Source organism: Arabidopsis lyrata, assembly GCF_000004255.2.
Source record: "Arabidopsis lyrata subsp. lyrata unplaced genomic scaffold ARALYscaffold_4, whole genome shotgun sequence".
Taxonomy (NCBI): Eukaryota; Viridiplantae; Streptophyta; class Magnoliopsida; order Brassicales; family Brassicaceae; genus Arabidopsis; species Arabidopsis lyrata.
The window spans coordinates 494,831-520,202 of record NW_003302552.1 but is presented as its reverse complement, the minus strand read 5'-3'; the positions used below and the strand labels follow the sequence as shown (position 1 = coordinate 520,202).

The 25,372-nt window shown below is 35.8% G+C and overlaps 4 protein-coding genes and 1 long non-coding RNA gene across 5 annotated transcripts; 1 reads left to right on the top strand and 4 right to left on the bottom strand.

Annotated features, from left to right (window-relative positions):
* The first annotated feature begins 991 nt into the window (after positions 1-991).
* Positions 992-1,485, top strand: LOC9314643. Its single transcript, XM_002880353.2, has one exon. The coding sequence runs from the start codon at positions 1,141-1,143 to the stop codon at positions 1,393-1,395; it is 255 nt and encodes an 84-aa protein (XP_002880399.2). The 5' UTR covers positions 992-1,140; the 3' UTR covers positions 1,396-1,485.
* Positions 1,464-3,594, bottom strand: LOC9314642. Its single transcript, XM_002878529.2, has 3 exons — positions 2,436-3,594; positions 2,237-2,347; positions 1,464-2,149 (listed from the first exon to the last, which is right to left on the bottom strand). The coding sequence occupies exons 1-3, from the start codon at positions 3,486-3,488 to the stop codon at positions 1,607-1,609; spliced, it is 1,707 nt and encodes a 568-aa protein (XP_002878575.1). The 5' UTR covers positions 3,489-3,594; the 3' UTR covers positions 1,464-1,606.
* A 71-nt stretch (positions 3,595-3,665) lies between these two features.
* LOC9314641 (crossover junction endonuclease EME1A) lies at positions 3,666-7,187 on the bottom strand. Its single transcript, XM_021029949.1, is given in 12 exon segments — positions 3,666-4,058; positions 4,132-4,246; positions 4,334-4,423; positions 4,655-4,773; positions 4,861-4,924; positions 4,995-5,170; positions 5,382-5,491; positions 5,594-5,741; positions 5,816-5,983; positions 6,234-6,298; positions 6,467-6,604; positions 6,830-7,187. Coding segments are annotated over 12 exon segments (1,605 nt in total). The 5' UTR covers positions 7,074-7,187; the 3' UTR covers positions 3,666-3,890.
* Positions 7,188-15,280: 8,093 nt separating this feature from the next.
* On the bottom strand, positions 15,281-19,697 carry LOC9314640 (ribonucleoside-diphosphate reductase large subunit). The gene is made up of 17 exons (XM_021029218.1): positions 19,206-19,697; positions 19,056-19,117; positions 18,872-18,959; positions 18,514-18,777; positions 18,173-18,413; positions 18,004-18,080; positions 17,736-17,906; positions 17,551-17,643; positions 17,313-17,462; positions 17,144-17,230; positions 16,861-17,025; positions 16,658-16,777; positions 16,357-16,559; positions 16,123-16,272; positions 15,892-16,039; positions 15,674-15,757; positions 15,281-15,576 (listed from the first exon to the last, which is right to left on the bottom strand). Exons 1-17 carry the CDS (start codon positions 19,431-19,433, stop codon positions 15,457-15,459), a joined length of 2,451 nt encoding a protein of 816 aa, XP_020884877.1. The 5' UTR covers positions 19,434-19,697; the 3' UTR covers positions 15,281-15,456.
* A 2,882-nt stretch (positions 19,698-22,579) lies between these two features.
* LOC110229373 lies at positions 22,580-23,143 on the bottom strand. Its single transcript, XR_002332766.1, has 2 exons — positions 22,981-23,143; positions 22,580-22,899 (listed from the first exon to the last, which is right to left on the bottom strand). It is a non-coding gene; the product is annotated as an uncharacterized LOC110229373 (long non-coding RNA).
* Between the last annotated feature and the right edge of the window lie 2,229 nt (positions 23,144-25,372).

Sequence of the window (25,372 nt, the reverse complement as noted above, 5' to 3'; positions counted from 1 at the left end):
CTAAACTTTCGCATGTAATTTCCTAGTCAAATTCGCATTATCAAACAAGTTCATTTAGTTCACAATGCGTCCTAACTTCAACTTTCGTTGGCTAGAAATACATTGCTCAATTCACATTCTTTCAGGCATTCTATCGAACACTTTTGATGCATAGAAAAACCTAGGTTCTACAACAGGGTGATCAATCCTATTCTAGCATTAAGAACATGTGAATCAAAGAACCTAGAGAATGAGAATTCCAAACAACAATTAATCCATTAATCTATCGAATCTCCTAATTAGAACCCTAACACCTAATTAAAAGACTACTCATACATAGCAACAGAAACAAGACAAATAGATGAAGAAGACATAATTGAATTGCAATGAAAATAAGAAATAGGGTTTAGAAATCTTCTCCAAATTGTCAAAGAGGATGAATCTCTAGAATCCCAAGGTTGCTTACAAGAGAAAAGTCTCAGAAAAATTGCAGAAAGAAAAACGTCCCCAGAAAAATTAGGTCTCTGGGGTTTTTATACCCAAGTAAAAAAAAGAAGACAAAACCCGGTTTAGGAAAACCGTCTCGGGACGTCGAGGCTCGGATCGATCGATCCCATGGGTGGATCGATCGATCCAGATATGCTGAATCAATTGGTCTTGGACGGATGATGCTGGATCGATCGATCCCCTCCTGGGATCGATCGATCTCGAGCTACTGGAACTTTTGGCTTCATCGTCACAATTGGGATCGATCGATCCACGCCTTGGATCGATCGATCCCCAGCTCCTGGTGATCTCTTGTACCGTTTCTCCATTGTTTTAGCTCCGAATAGGCTCAATCATGTACAAGATGCTCCGAATCCAGCTCGAGCACCTATAACCTGCAAAGGACTCAAGACACAACCGAAAAGACGCAAAAGACGGACTTTGACACGATAGATGACTCAAAACATGGACTAAACCAAGACTCGAAACCGTTAAAAACGCAACACATCACGTAATCCAACAGATGATAAAGACAAGTCCTTTTGACTCACTGAGGACACGTGACCAACAAGATAGGTCTAGACTTCTGTAGAACTGCCACGTCTTGGCCAGGTGGCAGGTTTCAAGACCATGGCTTGAGGGTATAAATTAGTTTTGGTGTGGACAGAGAGGAAAATGAGTTTATCATCAACAATGTCGGGAGCACAAGGAGCAGAGCCGATGGGGTCAAGAACGGCGACAACGTATGAGTCGGTGGAAGGAGGACAGAACAAGACGAAGCTTGATATAAAGTCAAAGGAAGACGAAGGTGGGATTCAAGTTGACAAGCTTCAAGACAAGGTCTCTGATGCTGCTGGTCTTGGCGGACCTGTCTTTGGTGCTGGTAAAGATGACAAGAAGCAGGATCTTGGTGTTACCGGCACCGGCTAGATCTCTGTCCTTTGTAGTCATGTAATGTTAAGACATGTTTTTAAGTAAAAAACTAATCAATAAAAGTCTTTTTGAGAAAACGATGAAACTTATTTTAAGAGCCAAAAGAATTTGTATATGAAGAAACAGAGAGCAAGATCTAATAAGACCCTCACAAAACCAACCAAGAGCAAAAGAAATAACAGACTAAATCAGAGAAAGGACCAAGAAACTAAGTATGGTAGCTCTCAATACACTGAGGATGGTATATCTCTTCACACTTCATACATGATACAGCTTTCCCACACAACTTCTCATCACAAATAACGCAAGTAGTCGGATATGACCTCGAGACCATAACTTGAACCAATCTATTATGCACGCCTTTCTTGCACCATCCTCTCCAAGTGCCAGTGAATTTCTGCCTTAAAGCTTCAAGAACATGTTTACTTTTCAAGGCACAGTTGATGTGGATAACAAAATCACATATGCGGCAGAAGAGATTGAAGTTGTATATATTTCCTCTGCAAACGTCACATTTCATCTTTTCTTGTGAAGGATACTTTGGCAAGAGTGTCAAAGGGTGGTTCTGATGAAGTCGATGTTTTGATGGTCGCCCCAGCTCCGCACAGTAATGATGTGTCTCGAAGCTGCAGGTCTCGCATTTCCATGGATTACTAAGTATTTTTCCTCCACAGATCTTGCAACATGGATATTTATCAAGATCACTCATGAGGACTGGTTTCATCACATGAATATGCCAGATATCATTAACCTGCAACACATATTTGAAGCAATTAGGCAAAACAAAAAAGTGTTTATATACTTTTCATGAGTATGATTGATCATGTAAAAGTCATACTGTAAGTTTGTTTTCTAAGTTGTTGGTTCCAGAGTAGTCTTGATCTATTGATCTCATTGTAACTTTTCCAGAAGAATACAGATCTTTCAAGTACAACGGCGAAGGCTCTTCCTGTTGATTATGAGTAAGAGTAGCTTCTCATCATCGGCTCTATTACCATCATCAATAAGAAAAAGAATTGTAATGACGTATTAATTACCTCGCGAAGAATGCATCCAATGTGACCAACAAAATCACATTCTTTACAAGTATAAGCATGATGTCCGGCGTGTACTATTGTCTCACAAACGCCACAATACTCCATAGAATTGTTTTCCGCTACGAAAGTTTTAAGCACAAGCGGATGAATGTGAAAAGATTTCTTGACCACGGACTCGGGTATGTCAACACACTTGAAATGAAATATTGAATCACATTCCACGCACTGATAGTAGTATGTGGCATAGACCCAATCGCCTCTCATGCATATTTCGCAAGGCATTCGTCCATAAGTACTTTTCATTCCACCACACACATAAAACAATCTGTGTTCATGAGACTTGTGCATCAGGCTTCGCAACAAGGAATCTGCACACCTCATGTGAATGTCAAAATTGCATTCTAGACAACCAAACGGGACACCGATGATCTTGTCACCGCAAGCATTGCAATCTCTTCCAACTCCACAATTATGTGCATAATCAAGGCGTCTGAGAGGGTGTGGTGGATGCACCGGATGCTGAATCTCTATCGGAAGATCAAGGCAGCGCTCGTGAAGAAACGAGTAACAATGAACACAACCGTAACATATCGAAGATGGAGACAGAGGAAGCTCACAGAGGAGACAACAGCCTTTAGCATCTTGACCTGGTCTACACCTCTTAACCAAGTGGCAATGGCTATAATGAAGCATTTCTCTCAAGTCCCAACTCGTGACGATGTTCTTGAAATGCGCACATCCCAAATCAAGATAGATCTCACACTCTTTACACTCATAGAAAGAGCCAGAAAACATGTTCCCACACCCTGAGCATACGACGTACTCAGGTGTCCGATCATATTGGCCTAGACAAAACTCTAAAGTGTGATCCGGGTGAAATTCATGAAACACCTTTTGTGGCAGCTCACAGCAAGTTTTACAGAGATCGAATTTGCAAGACTTACAGGCGAACTCAACAGGTTCATCTTTGTAACAAATGTTACAGACACCATACGTGAAGATCTCCGGCGAGGCCAGCTTACATTCATGGGAGAAATGCTGCAGCTCTGCCATTATTGATGGGAAGCACCAAAGTCAACAAGAAAGACACGCAGAGAGATTTTAGAATTTTAAATACAGAGACAGAACATGACTTACATTGAGTTACTCATGGGCTTGTTACAGGCCCACATAATGTAGACATTGAAGCAACTCTACTCTCTACAAGTGAAGCACTGAAAACATATGATCTGATAATACCTTTCTTTACTAACAAAATCAAATACCAAATCACTTACAAGACTGAACACACACATTATAGACTTCAATAGAAGAAAGGAAAGAGATGATCAACTTCTTCATAGGTCAACTTGCATACATATACAAAAGAAAAAACCTAAGACACAATCATTCTTGTGTTTTGTCTCACAGAGGAAGTTATGAGACTATTTGATGTTCTCTTAGTTCTAAATTAAGTCATATGAAGGAAGCAGCACCATTTTCGACGTCATCAGTCTTAATTGTTCCATCTAAAGACATAAGCACTCTGTATATCCGCTTCGAACAGGCATCACCAACCATTTTGTCTTCTCCTACTAAATTTTCCACTCTCAAATCTTTCAGTAGAAACTCCTTCTCATGAACCTGCTCCCCAGTTTATGAAACTGTTAGAAACATCAACTGAAGAAGTCAATATCCATAGTTTGTATTTACTCACCGATATGTTAGGATCCATATAAACCTTAAGAAGGGACTTCAAGGATGGGTATTTCTTCGACACTGCTACAGCGTATCTTGGCTGTACCTTTGGTATTGCTACCAACACTTTCAACCTATCGACCCAATGCATATTTACTTATTAAACAAAGCAGGTGATTTATAAAAATATTAAAATTGAAAATGGGTTTAGATCACTATACCATAGGCTCTCTCTAACCAAGTGCTTATCAGCTGCATTCTTGGACATTAATGTACCATCAGCGCATACTGATAACCGAGTTAACTTATTCCTGCACATCAGACAGTTTAATTCAGTATCAAGGACGTCAACACAGAGATAATTTCAGTTAATGTTAAGCTTCCGGATTTTCACTAGTTTGGATCTTCCATTTCTAGTTGTATCAAAATATTTTTGGTTGGATTTGTTTGATGGGAGGAAAGGAAATGAAACTTCCATTTGGGTATCATATCGAATCAAAATCTTTTTGGAAACAAAACTGAAATAGCATAGATATTAATACCTGACTTGGCAATAGGCCAGATTACTTGTTAAACGAACAAGATGGTCAGCCACCTCAGCCTCGTCTACACAGTGTCTGGAATGTACTCCAGTGTAGTGAGTTGTTAACTTTGCAATTGCCTGTAACACATCAGATCTTTATTAAGGACATAAAAGAAGCATTGAGTAGTTTTCATCTAAACACATTTTGATTAGGAACAGTAGTACCTCATCAATAGGAGGCTTTCTCCAACCACTGCGATTAACAGGGTCCTTGTACTCAACACTCTCCCTAGAAGATAGATTTTTCAGCTTCATGATGGAAACATTAATGCAACAAAAATTTACCTTCTCAAACGCACTTTTTTTTTACGTAGGACATTAACCTATTGGTGAGGTAGCACATCTTATAAGATGGGTATTTGTCACGGACTCTGGAGACGTTTTCGAGAAGTTCTTTATTAGCAACAAGATTACAAAAGTCTTCAGCCTCATACATAAGTAAAACATATGGAATCTCGGATCCTAGGGGTAAAGTCTGCAATAGATAAAAGAATATGCAAATCAAGACAATAAGAAAGCACTGGGTACATGTTCAACTTAGCTTATCATCACAGGAAACAGAGATACAGACCAGATTGGGGCATTGATAACAGTTGCAAGTTCTGTGTTTTAGTTATGAGATTCAAGATGCAAGCCAGTTGATTAACATTGGTCCATGCTACAAATTGACTGAGATTTTATCGTACCTGAGCAATATCCTCTGGAAGTGTCATTGTCCACACAATGGATCTTTCAATTGGATTAGGGGTTACACGGTATGTAATGCCTTTCTCTTGCAACCCCGAAATGAGACGTCCTGTATAAATTGAAGGCACTAAGTCTCCATACTTTAGTGATGAACTAGCCAATCTTGAGGTATATGTTGAAGAATGATACACAGAATGGAGAAAGTCCTTACCTCCAACAGATTCTTCAACTAATTTATTGTCAATCAAGGCGACAATAGATTTAAGCGCTTTGTCCTTTGCCCATTTCTGCTTTTCCTTCTCCAACTTTTTATGCTCAGCATCTTCAGCTTTCATGGCGGCTTTTTGTAATTTCTCTTGCTGGATGATAGAAGCTAAATTAACTATTGATCCAGGGAACAAAAAACTTAAGAAACATGTTAAACAAAGCTCACTTCTTTTCTTAACTTCTTTTCCTCTGACGCTCGGACTTTTTCATTTTTTGACATCTGCTTTTTAGGCAATTCATCAGCAGAAAGAGATGTACTTTTAGAACTTCTGCTCTGCTTTTGTCGACGCAATTTCTCAACACTTGTATCTTCTTTCTCATGGTCAGAATCTACCTGATTTTTGCAAGTAATCAATATAACAAACGACGTAAGCAATTTATATATTATACAGCTTGTACCATTTAGTAATAAGATCAACGCAATGTGGTATCATCATCTGAAAGCAGCAATGCCCAAAATAAACAAACAAATGACACTTGAGAATCCCAAATACTTACCCCTCTAAAAGAAAGCATTAGGAATCACAAAAAGAGCAAACAATGCCTTAATCACGAAGAATATGGTATGAGTGCAGATAAAGTACCTCAATAGCATCTTTAGACATGGTAGATCGAAAACTAGGTCGCTGCATCCAGCTAGTATCATCATCTGAAAGAAAACAGCCACAAGCAATTTATATAAGTGGAGAAGAACCTACCCTTTGCAATTGAAGTTCATCACTAGAGTATGCATGTTTTTTATAGTTGATAAAGTAGTCAACTTTGGTCTCAGGGTAAGCAGAAGATATGCTTGTATTCAGGTCATAGTTAGCCTCACCAGAATCAGCATCACTGGATCCAGATTTCAATGTACAAGGCTGCTTCCAAGAATCAGCATCCACGGGTTCATACTTCTTTGAAGTCCCTGGTCGAGAGCTGTCTTCAGAATCCGACTCAAGAGATATTACTCGTTTACCTAATCAGATTTACCAAAAAAAAAAAAAAAAAAAAGCTCAGCGAAACAGTAAAACCCTAACATAGAAACTGAAAGACTCATCATGAATCACAGAAATTAACAGGTAGAAGAGTCTCCCCCAAGTATAAATTCCCCTATAAACGAAACTATTTCAACATAATCGTCGGCGAACTGAAATAACAAAGACGGATTGAGATATTTCTCGATTAGGAACGTCAAACTTACCGGAAAACTTGTTTAAAGAAACTCCGATTCAGGAACCAAAGGAAGACTTGACGACAGTGACATCGTCAAAGAGAGTTGTCTCGTCGACGAGCAACGGAGTAGAAGCAGATCCCGGCGGTTGCTTCTGCGGTGATGGATCCGTATCCAAGTTCAAAATCGTAGGTGTAGAATTCTTTCGAGCCTTCTTCGACGGTGGTGGAGTAGCTTCATCCTCGCCGTCGGAGATCAGAATGAGATCGCTCATTGAGAGAGAGAGAGAGAGAGAGAGAGAGATAGAGAGAGAGAGATTTCTTCGAGTTTGAATTTGGCAATGAAGGCGGGACTATCGATAAAGAAGAGAATACGTCTCTCTTTTTTTTCTTGCAACAGGTTTATTAGATTGGCGAAGAGAATACGTCTCAAAATGCCCTTTTTTGTGAAATGGGAAGCTCAAAACTCTCCCATAAAAGCAGATAATTATTTTTTCAAACCCTATTCATAACTCTAAAACTACATAAAAAGTTTGGATATTTTCCCCCCACCCAAATTCAATCGGATCTAACCCAATTTTTCTAAAAAAATACAGAGAATTTTTTATTTTTCTCTTTTCTAAATCCTTAATATTACAAATTTTCCTCTAAATCTTCCTCTTTCTTTTGCGAGTTCGTGTGATAACCACTTCTCTTCCCCTCTTTTCGATTTCCCTCTCTTTCAATCGAAGAAAAACCGATCCCTTCAAATCATACTAGTCGTTCAATTTCATTCATTTCAATCCGTCTCTCGAAATCTTTTTCTCTTATTTCATTGATGTGTTCGTGAAACTAGGGAGAACTCGATTGTGAGAAATTATTCGGATTCGATCGAGAATGGCTCCTAAGACAAAGAAGAAGAAGAAGAAGAAGAAGATAGGAGGAGTTCCAAATGAAGAGGTCATGGATGATGGAGACAGGGATTCAGAGCCGAATCCTATTGCTGAGGAGGAAGTGGTAGAAAAATTAAGACAGAGGGAAAACTAATTCGTTTTGGTTGGGAAGAGTATCGTGATGTCATTTAGAATTGAATTGAAATTTCTGGGCAATAATACTAGTATAAATAAGTACAACTAGTGTGTTTTTGTAATACCGGTAGAACTAGATAAAACTAGTTGGATTTTATTTGTAATACTGGTATACCTAAGTAGAACTATTAGTCTTTTGAAAAATTCTGAAGAAAGTAGAACTTTATTCGATTACTGATTTCCCATATTAGAGGATACAAAATAACGTCCAAGAGACTTGGTAATACTAGAGGATACTGCTGATTCTCCAGACCCACTAAATGAGCATGCTGGTCTTTCATACCCACCATGTAAGCAAGTGACAAGGTCAAGAAAAAATGTGGTGTGAAGACAAAGATTGGAGAAGATGCTACGTCTGTGGAGCCATTCTTTCTAAGAGAGGTGGATGATATGAATTATTTTTGGTTGTTATGTTTTTAATCTTTCTTCATTGTTTACATCCACATGACATTGTTTATCTGGATGAAGCGTCTTCATAAAGAATATTCCGTCTTCATTATATTTTTGTCTTATGGTGGTTGTTTCGATTTGTATTACTGGTAGTACTAGGTGAAACTATGTTGTTGGTTTTGTTTTTGGATTTGTACTACTAGTATTACTAGGTAAAACTATGTTCGACGTCAAATTACACATGTGCGCCGTCAAATTTACACATATGCGCCGTAAAATTCAATTTAAGTACACGCATGCGCCTCTTTTACTCACATGTGCACAGCTAAATTTACTCTTAGTTATACAGAAGATAGTAGTTATACCAAAGTTCAAATAGTTTTACATTGGCTGTTTTCCATATTAATTAGTATTACGTATTGCGTACCCTAAAAATTTGTATTTTTAGTTTAATAATTGTTTTAAGTCGATTAACCTCTAATTATGAGTGATTTAAGTCGATTAATCTATCGATCGCACACACGATAGATCATTTGACGGGGCTGTATTTTAATTTTCGTATTTTAAATATGTTTTCTCAATTTGTACCTACACGAAATAATATGTTTGACTTTATGTCTTGTTAAACTATGATGAAATATTGGTAATACTAGTAATACTAGAAACTAGATTTTAACCCGCGGTACACCGCAGGATGATTTAATTTTAAAGTTAGTATGAAAATATTTTGTAAATTGTATCTTCTTATAACATATTTATTTATATTATAGTTTACAATTGTTATTAAGTAACGGTATACCACGAGTCCACGAGACAATTATTAATAAACTGAGGATTTAACCCGTATTAAAGCGGTATATAAATATTGATTCAAATTCGTCCGCCATATAAATCCTTTCCAAAATATAACTCGTTCCATAATTTCTTAACCCGTCCCCTGATTTGTTTTTATTTTAAAATTTAATGATTATTTATTATATATAAAAGTTTACAAATCATATCATTCTCTAAGACATTTATATTTCAATAAACTGAATATTTAATATGTATTGAAGCGGCATGTTAATAATATTTAAAATTTTATAAATATTGTTATTAAGTAACATTATACCACGGGACAATTTTTGGTTTTATACAATCTTTTCTAAATGAGACTGATTTAATATGTCTAATATTGGCGGTATTAAAAAAAATAAGGATTTAATCCGTATTGAAGCGGCGGATTAATGATATTTTAATCTTTTTATTATTGTTTATTCAAAAACCCGTACCGCCAAACCCGTTCCGCCAAAAAACTCATTTATTTTATTAATGTTGATCTTATTTATGATATGATTCTGAATCATTGTCTAAATATTTTAATCGATGTAGAACGTTGAACACACTTTTTCGTCAATTAGATAATATATGTCCGTTTTTTTAAATTTTGAATCACAGTATATGCAGAAAAAAAATTGATTTTTTTTTTACTTTATGTATTATATGATGATTCAAAACAGTTAAAATTAAATCAAACAAAGATGATAGGAGAATCATAATTCTAAATCTTAATCAAATCTTCTAAATATCTAAATTATTTAATATGGAATATCCCGTGTATGAGTTGGATTAAATATAACCCGACCCAACAAATTTTTTGTGAAGGATTTTGAAAAATGGGTCGGATATCCGATTAACCCAGAAGCATTTTTACCCACCCGTCACCAAAGTGTTGCAAAATACTAGTATAGATAATAGGAATACTGGTAATAATAGTAATACTAGGAATAATTGAAGGGAATTTCAAATTGGGGGGGGGGGAACCACAAGAAAAATGGGGGAAAATTTCGAATTTTTGATTTTGGGGGGAATTTTATCCACGTGTGCGCCGTCTTATCCATGTGTGGTGCCGTTTTTTTCACCAGTGAGCAACCTTTTAAACATAGTTTTACCCAAGGTAGTAGTTGTACCAAAGTTCTACATAGTTATACTTTTGCTGTTTTTCATTTAAATCAGTATTACGTACCCTTCAAAATTCGATTTTCTAGTTGTACAATTGATTAAAGTCAATACACATATAATTCTGAATGTTTTATCTATTCATATGTTAAAAAAATAAATTTTTGTAAACTTTTCATCCTAAGTTGGTTATTAGACATAAAGTGAGCTTAAAAGTATAAGGGATATATTGTGTAGATTCTTTCATAACAATCCAATATAATATAATTTTGTAAATTCTTACTTAATTCATATTGTATCATTTATAAGAGTTCTTTACCACTTAATAAACGTTGTAACGTTTGGTTTTGTGAAAAAAAAAAAAAAAATCAAGAACAAGTTCTTTCTCAAGTTATACTAGTTTTACCAGTACTACTCAATTACCACATAAACAAATCATAATATTATATAACGAAAATCAATGTTACATAGTTGTCCAAGTCGTAAATATTTTACAAAACAAAAACTGTAGATAAAATCAAACACTATGATTGTCAAATAAAAACCATTGACATCATTGCCTCGGTCGCCTTTTGTTTTGCGTCCTTAAACGTCTTTCTCCAACCGATGGAAACATTTTTACTTTACTTCTTCCCTTCTTTTTTTTTTGCAAGGCGGAGGTATAATTTCACCCTCTTGAATAGAATCATCTTTTTCTATTGCCTCGTGTTGTTGTTTTCTTTTTTCCTTGTCTACATACAAATTGATGGCATTATCTCTGATTTCATCCTCATTTGATTCCAATTCCGCATAGTTCTTACCAACAGAACTTTTATCCATTCTCGATAGTTGCTCGGACAATTCTGGTTTAGTGATGACCTCTACAAACAAAACATATCTACGGTTGTTTTCAACGGACGCTATATAAACACGGACATCCTCATCATCACAAATGTTCATCTCTTCTTCTGGTCCCAACAGCAGTGCATTGTACCTCATTTGCAATTTAACCTTACTTTCATCTAATCCAAGCTTCGTATATATCCTAGCTTTTAACATGGAGAGAGTTATCTTCTCCCATGATATCTTCATCATCAAACTATACGTGCGACCTTCGCATTTAAAATATATGATCACGTTCTCGCTCATTATATCCTGCCAAAATAATAGTACAAAAAATCTGTCAGTAATTCTAGTTTTACTAGTTATACTATTTTGTAGTAATACTAGTGTACCTAGTCATACTAAATATATTAGTAATACTAGTGTAACTAGTCATACTACATATATCAGTAATACTAGTGTAACTAGTCATACTACATATATCAGTAATACTAGTATAACTAGTCATACTACATATATCAGTAATACTAGTATAACTAGTCATACTACATATATCAGTAATACTAGTATAACTAGTCATACTACATATATCAGTACGGTTCAATTCTACTACATATATCAGTACGGTTCAATTCTACCCAGTTCTACTATCGCGAGAAGAACACAAATTGGATGTTTCAGGTTCAAATCTACAATTCACTACAATTTAGCAACTTAAATCCATTTGTTACCTATTTAGAGACCTAATCGACCCAGAAACTATGCATAAACTTCCAATGTGCATAACAAACATAATAAGCCAAATCTAATTGGATTGAATCCTTAAATATGTAAATCTAAAAGGAGCTCATTTTCAAGCTCTATGTAGCTCGAGGAATATACCTTGACTTTGTATGTGGACGCAGCTCGCCGGAGGAGAAGAAACGGTAACAATGAGATCTTTGCCGGAGGAGACGTCAATGGAGTTCGAGAGCTCCGGTGGCTTTTTTTTTTTCTGGTTTTGATTTTTTTTTTTTTGTTTAATTTTAGTTCGAGAGCTCCCGTGGCGTCGGATCAGTGTAGTGTAGTAGTAGGGTTTTGTTATTGAACACACGATCAACGGCTGAGATTTGTTTCATTTTTTGCTTCTGTTGCATTATATTTAGGCTTTGTGATTTATTGGTGGGTTACTTAGCTCGGCCCATTATTACGGCCTACCTACAAAAATAATGTGAAGCATGGTTTGTGCCTTTGCGGCATATTCTCAATATACTGTACTATAGATTTATTGGGCCTAAAGGAGATAAGAAGTTGACTATTACCACTTGGAATTTCATGATCTGATATGGGTTATTCTGTAGGTATTAACAGAAGTACCGATTTGACAATTTTTACGATGACTTTTTTTTTTTTTTTTCGACCTCAAATTAATTAATAAACAACTCTTTGATTAGTTGCCCAAGATAAATGTCTACAAAAAAAACTTCAAAAAATAAAAGTCTAACTACAATGACTATTAAAAAAAAAAAAAACTGGTGTTTTCCTAATTGATTCTTGCTTGTAAATATTAATTAAAATAAAAATGTAGAAGAAATTTTTTGAAAATAGTATTTAATTAAAGCAAAGCAACTACTAAATTCACTTGGTTAATTTTTTATTTTACTTTTTTAAGTTTAAATTTTTACATGTTAGATTTTAATGAATAATAGATAATAAGGATGTTACATGTTAGACTTTAAAATATATATATCACTAGATGATAATTCAGGCTACGCCCGGGTATATTTGACATTTGATATTTTAAAGTTTGTTAACTAAATAATTTGTTTTAGTTTCTTTAGTATACATTGTGAAAAATCATATAATAATGTATTTGACATGTAGTTAAAACATATATGCTACTATTAATTTTTATAATTTTCTTTTAGTATCACTGCCACAAAATTGGTTGTTTGTTTTCTATGATTATAACTTTGAGTTGCTACAGCTAGATGTCCTATTTCGCATGACTAATTTTGTTCTCCATTATAATAACTTTGGATGCATACAATGGTATTCGAAAGCACAATTAGAATCTTGAACTCACAAGTTACGCAACACCAACACTAGACGACTTTGGATACATCACTAAGTGCAGTTTTTTTCATACCCTTTATCTAAATTTATTTTATAGAAGTTTAATAGTTTTACCCATAACTTAAGTTTCTCTCTTGGAATTTAAGTAGGCAGTTTTTAAATTGCTTTTCAACCTATACAAATTAAATTATCTGAACAAATTTGGCGCACATATCTCAAAAGTACTAGAATAAGACCAATTAATTGTCCACATTACTAATTTTTTACCAACCGAGCGTAGGTTAAAGTTATTTTTATATATCACATTATAAAATACGAATAGGAAAAACCCGCAACGTAGTGCGTAGTGCAGGTCTTCATCTAGTATACTTAAAAGACTGAGTGATTGCTTTCGACGAAAAAAAAGACTGGTGATTGATTCTATATCATCATAACAGCATCATAAGTGCGTAGTGCGGGTCTTATGTCACATGCATTTAAACATAAATATGTGTAGATTCATTTTTTCTAACCATTCAATACATATTTTCATGTTTCAAGGATAAGCAAGTGAAACATGTGGTAAGTAAACTACTAATCTACAATATCAAAATATATTCTTACAAATTACTTGAAGATAAGAAAATCTATTTAAGAGAAACCTTACAATATTAGAATTTATTCTTACAAATTACTACCCTTTGGTAGCACCAAACTACCCTTATCTATAAATAGATAGTAAAAACTAAAATCTACTATATTGGTACAGTTTGGCCCTTGTTAGATCCAATATTTATAAATGGGAAGTAAAATATATTAAAATCTACCGTAAGAGTTATACATATTCTCGTTACAAAATCTTAGGGGGGTGTATTGGAGTAAAGATTTAGGAGGATTTTGTGGAACTTAGGAAATTTGGGATTTGAAGAGATATTGTGAATTTTTAGGATACTTTTGTTGGAATTGTTAGATTTTAATTTTAAAAAAGAAAAAATAATTTGTGATTTGGTGAGATTTTAAACAGATATTATTGAATGATTTGGTGAGATTTTCTAGAACAAAAAGGAAAAATTGGATTTCAATTAAAACGGAAGTGACGTAACTCGATCGTAGCAATAGAAAAAATCATTTAAAAAAAAAAATCACACCTTCAGAGGTGGTATTTGGAACAATTTGTTATAAAAAAAAAAAATCACAGAAAAAAATCCTCTCTTTCACTTTTCTCGTGTTCATCACTAAACAGGGGTTTTCAAACATGAGAGATCGTCTCACTACCGACCATCAGATCTGTACCGCCGCTAATCTCATATACATCGAGAATCACTCCAACTCCACCACCTTTAAGCCCGCAGGTAGCATCGCCAACGCCATCGTCTTCGTCGTCCTTGTTGTCGTCGCCAACGCCATCGTCTTCGTCGTCCTTGGTGTCTTCGTCGTCCAAGTTTTCAATATTGTTGTTGTAACACAAAGGCGTAAACTATCTCAGAATCACAACCACAACATGTTTTCTCCAAAGCAAGCCTTCCCATCTTTTATCAATTCCATCACGTCATAGCGTTTTTAATGGAACGACATGTTTCAAAAGCACAAACGACATTGCAAAGAGAATTCTTATTGTTATAGTTTGGCTCTTTGCACTTGGTACTTGTTGATGGTGATTTCAGTGACTTGAGCTTTGGAATGGTACATCAATGGAATTTGTTTTTGCTACGATCGAGTTACGTCACTTCCGTTTTAATTGAAATCCAATTTTTCCTTTTTGTTCTAGAAAATCTCACCAAATCATTCAATAATATCTGTTTAAAATCTCACCAAATCACAAATTATTTTTTCTTTTTTAAAATTAAAATCTAACAATTCCAACAAAAGTATCCTAAAAATTCACAATATCTCTTCAAATCCCAAATTTCCTAAGTTCCACAAAATCCTCCTAAATCTTTACTCCAATACACCCCCCAAAGTCTCCCAAAATCAGTGTTGTGGATTTCTTTCAAAAAAAAATTATGTTTTCAATAACAGTTGATTTGATATAAATTTTACAAATTGTTGATTGAATAACAAGAGATTACAAGTGATTTTATAGAAATTTCAATTTCAATAACATTGGATTTGGGAAGTGATTTAAAAATCACAAGTTGAATAACAGGTCATTTAAAGAAAATCCCAAAAATTTCTAAAATCCTAATTTCAATACACCCCCCTTATTGTTTCAAGAAAAACGAAAAAACGAAAAAACGAAAAAATGAAATTGGATTACACAAAACTCAAGCAACATTAAGCATTAGGAAACTATTAACAAAATACACCCAGATCAACAAGCAAGTAAGTAAATAAAAAAGACACAACGTCCAAGAGACATGCTTTTAATTTCTAACTTTTTAAGACCCAAACTATATAAATTAGAGCTTCAACTTCCGCAGGCCAAACAGTCGTCAGGGTTTGTCAAGGAACATACCATCTGCGCCAACTTAGTTTCATTATCCTCTTCTTCTACTTCTTTGTCTCCTTCTGCTACACTCGGCTTCTCCTACATTAAGCCCAACGACAACAACTCACAGGTAAAATGTCTGAATTCACAAGAAGAATCAGTGTAAAGAGTGTTGCATTGTTTTTTTTTTTCTTACCTTGAGCATGGCGGTGTCAACTGTGAACTTTATCGCATCAGCTGCAGCACGCGATCGCAGGTAGTACATTCCGGTTTTCAGACCCTTGAAGTAGATTCACAACGACATAAGTGAGATTAAGAGTATTTGTAAGGTGAGTGAAGGATCAGATACTCTTCAGAATCTCTAAACTATTTCAGATTGATTATAAAAAGAGTTTAGATGATTAAGGTTTGTACCTTTGTCCAAGCATAAAAGTGCAAGGAAGTGAGTTTTGCAAAGTTGGGTTTGTCCATGTGTATGTTTAAGCTTTGGCTTTGATCTATGTAGCATCCACGATCAACAGCCATGTCCACCACTGTTCTCTGTTTGATTTCCCAGACAGTTCTGCGTTGTTTTGCAAAAGAAACAAGTCAAATCTCTGTATCTAGAGAGTAGTGAGTGAGACACAAAATAAGTGAAAGCTATACCTGTAAATCGCCTTCAAGTCATCAGGTATCTCCGCAACATTTACTATAGAACCATTCTCATTAATTAATTTGTTTTTCAGTGTTGGAGTCCAGAGTCCCATATCAGTTAAGTCATGGAGAAGATGCTTATTCACCACTACAAATTCACCGCTGCAAAAACCAAGAGAACCCAATGAGTAAGAATCAAGTGGGGAAAACCAGAAACATACTTTGTTCGATGATTTATTCACACACCTCAAGACTCTGCGGCTGTAGATGTTTGATGTATATGGCTCAAAACATTCATTGTTCCCGAGGATCTGACTGGTTGAAGCAGTTGGCATAGGTGCTACCAAAAGAGAATTCCTCACTCCATTCTTTGATATCATATCTCTAAGAACAGCCCAGTCCCAGCGGTTTGATGGAATAACATTCCACATGTCAGGTTGAAGGATTCCCTAGAGAATCATGGGATTATGTCAGCCTAACAATCCATAATGGTACCTTATGAAGTTTGGTGAAAACAATTGAAATAATTGATGGTTAAGATGCATACCTTACTCACGGGACTTCCTGAGTAGGTTTCATAGGGGCCAACTCTTGCAGCAAGCTCTGAAGATGCTTTGAGTGCATGGTAGTATATGGTTTCGAATATATCCTTATTCAGTTGTTGGGCCTGAGTAACAAATTAAACTGCTTAAGAACAGAGCTAGACCAAAATTATTTTTCAAGGTTGATCATAATGCAAAACAAGTCTACCTCTGGAGAATCAAATGGCATTCCAAGGAGGATAAATGCATCTGCAAGGCCTTGTACACCGATACCAATAGGTCTGTGTCGCATGTTTGAAGTTTTTGCAGTCTCCACAGGATAGTAATTCACATCTATTATCTTATTGAGATTAAGAGTAACAGTAGCAGTCACCTGGCCACACAGGAAAATTAAAAAGTCAACATCACATCACACATAGGGAAAAATCTCCAGAGATAATTCCTTGAGATTCAGATTTCAGGTCAAATAAGGCGAGTGCTTAGTATCTGACCTCTGCTAACTTGTCAAAATCAAAGTACCGATTCTTTGAGCCCAGACTGCCAGCGAGCTTAGATGGATGAGAGTCTAATGGGACACCCTGTTGTGAGATGAAGAATGTTAGAGCTATACATTGAGTGACAAAGAGAACGCAAATTTAAAAAAACCAGTCTCCCTCTCACCTTCTCCCTTACAAATCTGGGTAAAGCAATAGATGCAAGATTGCACACAGCAGTTTCTGTTGGACTAGTGTACTCGATGATTTCAGTGCATAAATTGGACGACTTTATGGTACCCAGATTTTGCTGATTACTTTTTCTGTTGCATGAATCCTATAATGTAAGAGTATCAAAATTTGGAGTAAGAACCAGTGACTATAAGGCCATAACGCTTAGCTACAGAATGATGACTGTTACTTACCTTGAAAAGCATGTATGGTGTTCCTGTTTCTACCTGGGATGTCAATATTTCATACCAAAGCTGCTGCGCCTGGACAACCTTTTTGGCCTTTCCCTGAAGATATGAACAAACATAACTGTTATTGAGATAACAGGAATTTGAGTTACTAAAGAAGCAGCATATACATGGATGAAATAGGGATCCACCTCTCTTTCATACTTCGTGTACAGTGTCTCAAATTCAGCTCCCCAGCAATCTGCCAAACCTGGAGCTTCGTTAGGACAAAACAGTGACCACTGTCCATTACTCTGGACCCTCTCCATGAAAAGATCTGGAACCCAGAGAGCATAGAACAAGTCTCTAGCCCTGTGTTCTTCCTGCAAAGGGACAAAATGTATTAAGAGGTTGTATCAGCCTCAATTGGAAATTACATTTAGGGAAAATACATGGTGAATTATCTAGGTATGACTGTACCTTCCCATGGTTCTTCCGCAGCTCCAGAAACTCAAAGACATCAGCATGCCATGGCTCCAGGTATACAGCAAAGGCTCCTTCTCCAATTACAAAAAAAATACATCAGATACACTGGAGACCATATGCTGCACAGATGATTACGCTAGTAGTACAAAGTGCTGATATGTACCCTTTCTCTTGCCTCCTCCTTGGTCAACATAACGAGCAGTATCATTGAATACACGCAGCATAGGAACAATACCATTAGATGTTCCATTTGTGCCACGAATGTAGCTTCCAGTTGCACGGATATTATGAACCGAAACACCGATACCTCCGGCAGATTTGCTTATAACAGCACATTCTTTGAGTGTTTCGTAAATGCCCTCAATGCTATCATCTTTCATGCAGACTAGAAAGCAGCTGCTTAACTGCAAATTCAATTATTTTCACTAGCAGATCAGCAAAGACAAATATTAACGTAAAACCCCTTATATAGATATACATAAATATCAATAGATAGGTATTTACTTGAGGCCTTGGAGTTCCTGCGTTGAAGAGAGTAGGAGATGCATGAGTGAACCATCTCTGAGACATCAAATGGTAAGTTTGGATTGCGGAATCAATATCGTCCTTGTGGATACCAACAGCAACCCTCATCAGCATGTGTTGAGGCCTTTCAACAACTGTCCCTTGGACTTTCAAGAGGTACGATCTCTCAAGAGTTTTAAATCCAAAGTAATCATATTCGAAATCACGGTCATAGATGATTTCACTGTCCAAACGAGCAGCGTTCTGAAGAAACAAAAGGAAAGCACAAGTCAGTGATACACATATATCACAACAAGAAACAGATCAAATTGAGAGCCTAACACAAGCTTTTCTTTACCTGCATAATTATGTCAAATACATCATCAGCTATTAGAGGAGACTTTAGTCCAGATCTATCATTGACATGATTGAACATATCCTTAATCCTGCAAAACACCACACCATCCATTGAAGTCAACTCATAAGAAACTTAAACTCAAATCTATTACACAATACCCACTAAGAAAGAACTCAACACTCACGTCTCAGAAAATGACTTCTTAGTGTTCTTGTGAAGATTTGACACAGCAATCCTAGCAGCAAGCTGACATAGAAACACAGAAAACATGTAAATTATCTCTCCTATCAAAATCGAGCAATACCCAGAAAGGAAAACGAAGAGAGATACTCACAGATGCATAATCAGGATGGTTACAAGTCATAGCAGCAGCAGTTTCAGCAGCCAATTCATCAAGTTGACTCGTAGTGACTCCCTTATAGACACCAGCACAAACCTTCTGAGCAACGAGGACAGGGTCACAATGGTCACTACTAAGCCCATAGCTAAGTTTCTTAAGCCTCGCAGTAATCTTATCGAAATGAACAGTCTCCTGTCTTCCGTCACGCTTCACTACATACATATTTCTTTGTCAGAAGGAAACAAATCTCTCTCAGAGGAATTTTATCGAACAGATGATGCGCAACGATGTTGCAGGAAAGAAATGGTTTTTTATAAAGAGATAAGGAGGAGGCGTCAAAGGGGTTTTTGGGGTTTCGGTTTTCAAAATGTCTAGGGTTTCTACTTTCTTGTGATTTTGTCCTTTAATGGCCGAAATTTTTTATCGACTTTCCCGGGAAAAGATTTGGGATTTTCCCGCCAGCTTCTAGGAGAAGGAGCCATTGGGCTTTTTTCAAGTGGCGGGTAGATTATTTCAAATTTTGTTATGGTTAAATGTGGAACAGGCCCATGAAGTTGATGTGTCTTTGAATATTTTTTTAAATGAGATTGTTGAAGCTATGAATTTTTCTTGTTTAGACATTATAAAATTTTATTCAATGTTGAAGTCTAACATTCGTGCAAAATAATTTGCATCTTGAATATAAGTTTTTTTTTTTAAGTGGATCGCCTCAAGTTATTTAAAAAATTTGTACAAATATTGTAGAAATCGTATATCCTAAGAAATCTAAAACCACTCTAGTTTCCAAAATATTTATGTAATAAAAAAAACATTAAAAAGTAGTTGTCATTTTGATAAATTTTCTTTGAGGGAAGCCGATTCTTTAGTTGAGTACATGGTGAAAAAAAAAAACTATCTTTTTTCTATTTAAAATTTTTTAACTTTTTTTTTCTCTAATGAAAAGCACAAGAGAGAAGAGATGATAAAGAGATATTAACGGAGCTAAGAAAGTTCTAAATATAAAATCTCTCAAGAACATCTTTGTAATCTCAAGTTCTAGTGGATTCCAAGATTTATTCTCAGCAATATGTATGCTATATCACTTTGGTTAGCTGAACTCGTTACCTCTCTTGTGCCATTTACTTTCTTTTGATTTGCATTATCTTCACACTCATATATCTGTTTCTTCATTTCTCTGTACAAACATCTCCGAAAACGTTATTTCCTTGGTTGTCACTTTGCAAGTCTTGAGTTTTAAGGAGATTAAAACCTCACACTCTACAAAAAAAAAAAAATTATCGTTTATCAACGATAGACTCCGATGTTAAGTCCGTTGTCAAATCTGAAAAGAATGTTTTATAATTCTGCCTCTGACATGCTCTTTGAGTCCAACCTTCCTTGCGATGAGTTTACCAAAGCTCTTAGTTTATCAACCTCTTCAGCCTTATCCTTACCCCTCTTATGGTCCTGAGCACACAGGCCCCGAATCTCACCATGGTACTATGCCATTTGAAGTCTGCTTCTTGCAGCAGAAGTTGAAGTATGGTCTTGAAGCTACTCGGCCACTTCAACCTCACCTAGCTGGTCAGCCTATGTAGCAGCCTTCAATTCCAGCCTTCAATTCTGAAGCCTGACACTTACCCCGTTTATGGTCTTGAGCACACCGTTTATCACCCTCAATAGAAGTTGAAGTATGGTCATGAGCACACAAGCCACGAATCTGACCAGACGACACTGGTGGACCTACTCTTTGATTCCTACCCTCGGCTATAGCTCAAAATGGTGTCGATTAAGCTCAAAAATGTCCACTCATCCAATTTGCTCAATGCAAATGGAAAGATCTCGTATAGTGTTAAAGATGAATATAACATCATCGTCATAATCTATTTTTTGGAATCTTACTCTCGTCTTTGTCGTAATGCCTGGGTGAATTGTCCAGACGATACGATCATCATAAAAGGTGTCGAATGTATCGCTTCTTCTAGTAGTCTCTCTTCGTTCTTTAGCAGCTCCGACCATTCGCCGTCTCCATCAATCTGGCCGTCTATGTCGATAAGCCGCCGACTCTCTCGATCTTGTCATATACGTCGATAAGCCGATGACGCTTGTTTCTTTTATTAGTTATGTCTGTCGTACCTCCGACCGCCACACTTAAATCTCTCTCATTTCTTCCTTCTTCTTCCAATTAGATCCCAAGAACGCCGCCTCCAAACTCCATGTTCCTCCTCGGCCTCTAATCTCCGCTAATCCGGTACCCTCTCACTCTCTCTTACTGTACCAGTAATAAGTTGGTTTAAGTTCTCGAAAATAGACTTCAACGCACCTCTTCTTTTAATATAGTATCAGAGCCCGAACACACGCTTGCCTGTCTAATCCGGTCCAGAAAAATGGCCCGATCACTCCCACTAGTTGATGGTCTAAAACAAGGCTCAAGTCTATCAAGATAGCTAGAAAAGCATTATCTTGAGGCAACGTGATAGATTTTGTTTAGATAAATGGCTAGAATAACCATTATCTTGAAAGGAAAACGTGTGGAGAAAGATCTCACATTGGAAAGATGGCAAAGGACTTGAGTAGTATATAAGGGACATAGGCAAAGCCCATAAAACTTAACATATAAATCTCTATTGACATCATTAGGGACGGATCAGAGACAAAGCTATATTGATTAAGAAGTATGCAGTTGCCACACACTTTATAGGCAACGCATTTTTAGAGAATTTTTGGATTCTTAAGTGTTGAGTTAAGAATAAAACTATCTTAAAGAAAAGGACATGCATCTTCTACTCTCTTCAAAAAAAAAATGTCATTTTGATAAATTCTCTTTTAATCAAGCTAATTTTTTAGTTGAATTCATGGTCCAAAAATACTATCTTTTGTTCAAATCAAAGTCTTTTTGTTTTAATTCTCTTTTTCTCTAGTGACTGGTGTTGTAGGATCTTCATTGACATCACTCATTATCATCACTAAAGTTCTAAGCATCAACATAAATTTCAGTATTTGGATCACCACTACAAGAAAAACTGTCTATAGCTACAAATTTTTTTGTATCTATGCCCCAAATTCCGTGGCTTTTTTTATTATAGCTTTGGAAAGCCACAAAAAAAACTTGTGTCTATAGCGTTGTAGCTATTTTTCTTCGTTGCTATTCGTAGACTCGTAGCCACAAATTAGTCACAATAAACTTTGTGGCTTATAGCCACTAACTTACCACAATCAAATTTGTGTCTATTATAGCCACGAAATGCCAGAAACTTTGTTGTGTCTAATAACTATGGATTGCCACGAATAACCACACACAAAATTTCTATCTATATAGATTTGTAGCTAATTTATATGGTGGTTTTCCGTAGCTACTAAAAAAAGAAAAACAAAAAAAAAACAAATTATTTTTAATTAATTAAAAATGAATATTTGTATTAATTGGTTAAGAGTTACAGAATTGAACCGGTAACAATATGCCGGTTCAACCGGAACCTAAAATCAACAAAAAAAAACCCTAATCACAACAAAGGAGGTCCTCGCCGCCGCAACCAGAATCTGTTCGCCGACAAGCCTCGACGTCGGCGTCAACCTGTGGAAGGGAAGAACCGGCACTTCACTAGCGGCACTACTCACCGAACCGCCAGACGATTTCCCCCACGGATCTAGACTTTAGATAGCTACAATGGCTCAGCCCAGATCCAGCCTTAAAAACTGCCCATACGGCCTAAGAAGAAGAAGCAATAGGTTAGTTTACTTATCTACGAGTTAGATTGTAGGAAAAAAAAATCTTTGAATAACATCTTACCGTAGATCTTGTAATCATAATGTTTGTTTGATACTTCTCTTTGATGTTTTTGAAGTGAGTTCTCAGCTTCTCCAAAAACACACTAGAAAATCTTATTCGTTGCTTGCTGCAATGGTCTCGCTTGTCGCTGCTGGGATCTAATGAAGTGAACGAAGGAGAAGGAGAAGGAGAAGGAGAAAGAGAAAGAGAAGAAAGAGGAGAACTTTTGACCAACAAAAGAGAAAAGAAAGAAAAGATTTCATCCGTTGGATTTAATCTAATCAATGGTAGATAATAAGACAAAGTCTAATCCTTGTCCCTATGGATTACCCAATAAGAAGTCTTCACTTCTTTGTTTTGGTAAATTTTGGTTTTACAGTTTTGATTTATTTTTTAAGTATGTGTATTATTAAGTTAAAGGTTTTGACTTTATAATACAAGGTTTCAAACTTGAGTTTTAGTAATTTGGAATTGGAATTTTAATTTTGAATATATGTAATAATAGAATTGTTTGTTTAGAGATTTAAATTTAAAAGGAAATAATTTCTAGAAGTATTTTATGTAAAGTACCTATGTAAATAATTTTAAATATTATTTTTATGCATATATATAATGGTTATAATTTCATTTTATGGTTTATGATTTAATTTCTATGATTAAAAATTTAAGGTTTAAAGTTTAGAGTTTGGAGTTAGGTCAGGTTTGTGGTATAGGGTTTAGAGTTAAGATTTAAGGTTTATGGTTACGTTTTGAAAATAAGATTTTTCATAATTATTACATCTTAGTTTTAGGGTACATTACTATACACCATAGTAATTAATTTATTTTTTGTGAGTTTAGGGTTTTAGGGCTTGTCTTTGGGTTTAGAGTTTCGTATAGCCATGGATAAATCTGTGGCAAATTTGTTGCTAGCTTAATAAAATAAAAAAAATGAAATAGCCACTACAAATTTGTGGATTATCCGTAGCTATCAAGCCACAAATTAGCCACGAATTACATTCGTGGCATTAATAGCTACAATTTAGCCACAGTTTTTTTTGTGGCTAAATAGCTACGGTTAACTGGCCACGACATAGTTTTGTGTCTGATTTGTGGCTAAAATAAGCTAGCTACAAACTTTTTGTGACTATATTGTGGTTTTGGACAGTTTTTCTTGTAGTGCACGGACTACATCAACTCCGACCATCTTCCCACCATGGTCTCCAAAATCCATATCTTATATCTATAAATCACTGGTATAATCATGGTCGGCTCAAAGCATCTCATAGGCTTTTAGACGAGGAAAAAAAAAAGACTAATACTACATAAGATTGTGCATAAGCATGTATAATACAAAACTGTTTGGGATCCTTGCTGGACTTTGTTGAAGACAAGAAAGAATGATGAAGAGATATATTGCATGGAAGTTCTTAGACGAGGAGCTAGGATGTTTTGACTTCCACAGTGTTATATCAAAGAGTCAAAACATCTATATAGCTCCAAATCTCTTTCGGATGATGCGGAAAGTGAGGGTTTTCCACCTATTGTGGATGTAACATTGTGTAGATTTAACCTGCCACTTAGAGTTTCAAGTAAAAATATGGGATGAGTAGATGTCAATCAAGATAACAAAAAGATTTTACTTCATTTCCTGTAAAATCAGTGTGATGGAACCTCTAAACTCCATGCTAGTAAACGTGAATAATTAATTTCTTTTGCCTAGGTTTTTTGTGGAAGGCATTAGCAGATAGTGCAACGGTTGCACTGCAACCTACATGTAGAATGTTGAGGCAAACACGGTTTGTGATGGAAATGATGAATAAAATCACTTATGCTGCCAAAACCGTCTGGATGTTCAAGACATGATTGCAAAAAAAGATACATCGCGATGAAATCCTTGATACACTAAGAAACCTTGATGACTCGATGTTACAAGAATCGAGACTTCAATAGAATCTTCTTGTGCGACTTGCATTGCTTGCCTTAATATACTTTTCTTTTACAAATTTGACTATCCTTGAGAAAAGTTGTGCTCCAACACCTACTCAAGGGTACGTTGTGTGTCACAAACATCCCACTCGATCAACTGAATGTTTACAACAGTTTCTTACTCACTCTCGGCCTCTCTTTACACGTTTATCAAGATATAACAAAAACCATAATACAAGCTACAAGAATCAGAAGATGACTCCATGTCTCCAAGATAATTAAGAAGATGAAGCTTTCAACGAGAAGTTCACGAAGAAGACTCCTGACCCGAGTTCACTGAACATCAAATAATAAAAGATGTGATCATGTGATTTAATTTTTACTGCAATAAGTAAAAAAATTATCACCAAAATTTTAAGATATTTTGTGGTGCATGTGCTGGTTTGTTGTAGAACAACATTATAAACTTTTGAAATGGTAAAAAATATTGATCTCAGTTGGCAGT

Excerpts from the sequence above, each read along its gene's own strand:
- LOC9314643 (XM_002880353.2), top strand. The coding sequence starts at position 1,141 with ATGAGTTTATCATCAACAATGTCGGGAGCACAAGGAGCAGAGCCGATG.
- LOC9314642 (XM_002878529.2), bottom strand. The coding sequence starts at position 3,488 with ATGGCAGAGCTGCAGCATTTCTCCCATGAATGTAAGCTGGCCTCGCCG. Across the intron at positions 2,348-2,435 it reads TTGGATGCATTCTTCGCGAG|GAAGAGCCTTCGCCGTTGTA; the intron begins GTAATTAATACG and ends CATAATCAACAG. Across the intron at positions 2,150-2,236 it reads ACTTAGAAAACAAACTTACA|GTTAATGATATCTGGCATAT; the intron begins GTATGACTTTTA and ends TATGTGTTGCAG.
- LOC9314640 (XM_021029218.1), bottom strand. The coding sequence starts at position 19,433 with ATGTATGTAGTGAAGCGTGACGGAAGACAGGAGACTGTTCATTTCGAT. Across the intron at positions 16,778-16,860 it reads TGCCATTTGATTCTCCAGAG|GCCCAACAACTGAATAAGGA; the intron begins GTAGACTTGTTT and ends TTTGTTACTCAG. Across the intron at positions 16,560-16,657 it reads CAGGAAGTCCCGTGAGTAAG|GGAATCCTTCAACCTGACAT; the intron begins GTATGCATCTTA and ends ATGATTCTCTAG.